General features: G+C 49.1%; 1 protein-coding gene across 3 annotated transcripts in view; it reads right to left on the bottom strand.

Annotated features, from left to right (window-relative positions):
* The window catches only part of Ccdc40 (coiled-coil domain containing 40), a 41281-nt gene that overhangs the window by 18964 nt on the left and 19049 nt on the right, over positions 1 to 3268 (bottom strand). For all 3 annotated transcript variants that reach the window (XM_031354995.1, XM_031354994.1, XM_031354996.1), the window contains 2 exons: positions 1041 to 1284; positions 769 to 951 (listed from right to left, as the gene is read on the bottom strand). In XM_031354995.1, coding sequence (XP_031210855.1) covers positions 769 to 951; positions 1041 to 1284 — 427 coding nt within the window. The remainder of the gene's footprint in view (positions 1 to 768; positions 952 to 1040; positions 1285 to 3268) is intronic.

Here is a 3268-nt window from a genome sequence, read left to right as displayed (position 1 = left end):
GAACTCACTCTGTAGTCCAGGCTGGCCTCGAACTCAGAAATCCGCCTGCCTCTGTCTCCCAAGTGCTGAGATTAAAGGCGTGCGCCACCACTGCCTGGCCAGGTTTTTTTACAGTAAGAAATTATTAGCTGGACATGTCATCCCAGCTGCTCAAGAGATTAACTAGGCCATGCTGATCTCAAGTTTGAGCCTAGCCTGGACTACAGCATAACTTCAAGGTCAGAACCTGTCTCAAAACAAAGAGATGTCTTGGGGAGCTGGGAAGGTGTGCAGCTATTCTTTATTTATTGGGCCGGCCCAATAAACTGGGTGTGGTGGCCCAGGCCTATAATCCCAACACACACACACACCCAGCGTGGTGAGTTTGAGGCTAGCTGGAGCAACGTGAGACCCTGTCTTAAGGAAGGAGGAAAAGGAGGGCAGAGCGTCTCTCAGTGCTGGACTCTAGGTTCAATCTCTAGCCTAGAAAGTAAATCAATAAAACAATTATTAGAATAAATTATAGGGCCACATCTTTAGTACCTGTATTTGAGAGGCAGAGACAGGCAGATCTCTGAATTTGAGGCCAGCCTTGTCTACATACCAACTTCCAGGGTGGCTAGAGCTACATAGAGAAACCCTATCCCAAAGGAAATAAATAAATAAATAAAAATTATAGAAAGTATTGCCTTGACAGCTAGAAACAAGGCAACGCGTTCCCCCTCCCCAGTCTTTGCTCCCGCCTCTGGCTGCAGCCCAGCCCTGCTTTGTCTGCTGGGGGCTGCCTACCAGGTTGGTCTTTTCCTTCTGCAGTTTCCGAAGGAGCTGTTGAAAGTACTTGGTCATCTTGCTGGAGGTCCCGTGTTCCTGCAGCTTGTCCAGGATGGACTCATCCATCTTTTGCCGTAGCTCCTGCTCCTGATGGAGAGCCTGGCGGGTGGCCTGGAGCTCACTCAAGACTGCAGAGTGTTCCTGTAAAGGGCCGTGCATAGGTCATGCCCATGGATGGCCTCCCATGGGCTGGCTGAAGGCAGAGGTTGGGGTTGGGGGCCATGGCTTACCACATAGCCCTTGTTCAGCATCTCCTCCGTGTCCTGCAGGGCGAGCTGGTACGTGTTAAACTCTGTCTGCAGAGCCTCCTGCTTGCTTAAGCACTGGGTGGTCATTTTCTGCACCAGTGTGGCTTCTGTCTCTGCGCGGTTCAGGAGGCGGGCCAGCTTCTCATTCTTCTCTTCCTCCTGCATGATGGATTTCTTGTAGGCTTCGATCTCGCTGTCTATGGACTTCACCTGGTGCTCACACTCCCTGAAAAACCAGAGAAGCAAAGCCTGTCATAGGCAGGCTGGTCACAGCTGAGACACGGGAGGCTTGGGGTACATGGCTGTAGGCAGGTGGTCACAGCTGAGACACGGGAGGCTCGGGGTACATGGCTGTTTTCCACTCAGAGGAGTTTCACTGAGTGGATTCATGCACAGAGAGATAATTTGGGTGGCAACTCTTTTTTTTTTAAAAAAAAAAGATTTAAAAAAAATGTATATGAGTACACTGTAGCTGTCTTCAGATACACCAGAAGAGGACATCAGATCCCCTTATAGATGGTTGTGAGCCACCATGTGGTTGCTGGGAATTGAACTCAGGATCTTTGGAAGAGCAGTCAGTGCTCTTAATTGTTGATCCATCTCTCCAGCTCTGGTGCCAACTCTTGACTGCTATTTATTTCTGTATGTGTGTCTTCTGAGTTTGTTTTTCCATTGCTGTGATTAAACACTGACCAAAAGCAACTTGGGGAGGAAAGGGTTTGTTTGATTCACAGCTTATGTACATTATGTTCCATTATCAAGAGAAGACAAGGCGGGGACCTGGAGGCAGGAGCTGACTGAAGCAGAGGCCGTGATGGGATGCTGCTTACTGGCTTGCTTGGCCTGCTTCACTATGTGGCCCAGGAATGCCAGTGCAGTGGTGGCATGGTGCTGCGAATATAAGTGTGTGTGCACCCTTAGCTGCAGAGGTGGTTCAGTGGTTAGGAGCATTGGCTGCCCTGCCAGAGGATCCAGGTTCGATCCTCAGCACCCACATGGCAGCTCACAATCATCCCTAACTCCACGTCCAAGGGATCAGATGCCTTTTGGCCTTCGTGTATACTGCACTTCTGTGCATTGCACAGACATACATGTAGGTAAAACACACATCTACACTAAATACATATATAGGTCAATACATTTTTAGCCAGCTGTAGTGACACATGTCTTTAATCCCAGGACTCAGAAGGCGGAGGCAGGTGGGTCTCTCTGAGTTTGAGGCCAGCCTGGTCTACACAGCAAGCTCCAGGATGCCCAGAGCCACACGGACAGACCCTGTCTCAGAAAGACTTTTCACCTGGCTTTTTTACATGGGTTCTGTGGGGCTGAACTCAGGTCCTCATGGTTGTGCAGTGTAGTGGCTATTTCTGGTTGTCAACTTGACTATATCTGAAATGAACTACAATCCAGAATTAGAAGGCTCACCTGGCCCTAATCTGGAAGCTGAGAGATACAAGTTTCCGACCTGAATCTTGGCATGGAGATCTTGAGGTATGGTGGCTATGAATCCCAGAGGATTAAGATAGAAAGATCTATGAGTTCAAGATCATCTGGGATTAAAGGTGTGGTGGCATAGTGGCTATGAATCCTGGAAGATTAAGACTGGAAGATCTACGAGTTCAATCAGGGTCACCTGGGGTTAAAGGTGTGGTAACACCTTTAACCTGGGCCACACCTTTTGCTGGAGACCTATGTAAGGAAGAAGGAAAGCTCTCTCTGCTTCGCCTGCTTGCCTTGTGGGACTGAGCAACTGCTGGATCCTCGGACTTCCATTCACAGCTGCTGCCGACCATTGTTGGGAGTGGATTGTTGGGAGTTGGACTACAGACTGTAAGTCATCAATAAATTCCTTTCCTACATAGAGACTACCATAACTTCTGTGACTCTAAAGAACCCTAATACATGCGGTATGCATTTCACTAGCCAAGACTTCTGTCTGGCCCTTGACAACTACTTTCTAGTGGATCAACAGGACCACTGATGGAACCTGCTGAGAACCCAAGTTTACAAGTCTTCGCTGTTACGATTATGAGGGGAAAGGAATGAATCCAAGGGCTGGGAGCTTCACCTGCCGTCAGGATGACGTTACCCTGTTCTGGATGCAGACGCTGGAGCTCAGTTCATTGAGTCACCAGTCAGCTTGCTGGACAGGGCAGGCCCATCACTCCAATTACTCTTTCTCTCTCTCTCTCTCTCTCTCTCTCTCTCTC

The sequence above is a fragment of the Mastomys coucha genome, unplaced genomic scaffold, assembly GCF_008632895.1.
Source record: "Mastomys coucha isolate ucsf_1 unplaced genomic scaffold, UCSF_Mcou_1 pScaffold5, whole genome shotgun sequence".
NCBI lineage: Eukaryota > Metazoa > Chordata > Mammalia > Rodentia > Muridae > Mastomys > Mastomys coucha.
This window is presented reverse-complemented; position numbering and strand designations above follow the sequence as displayed.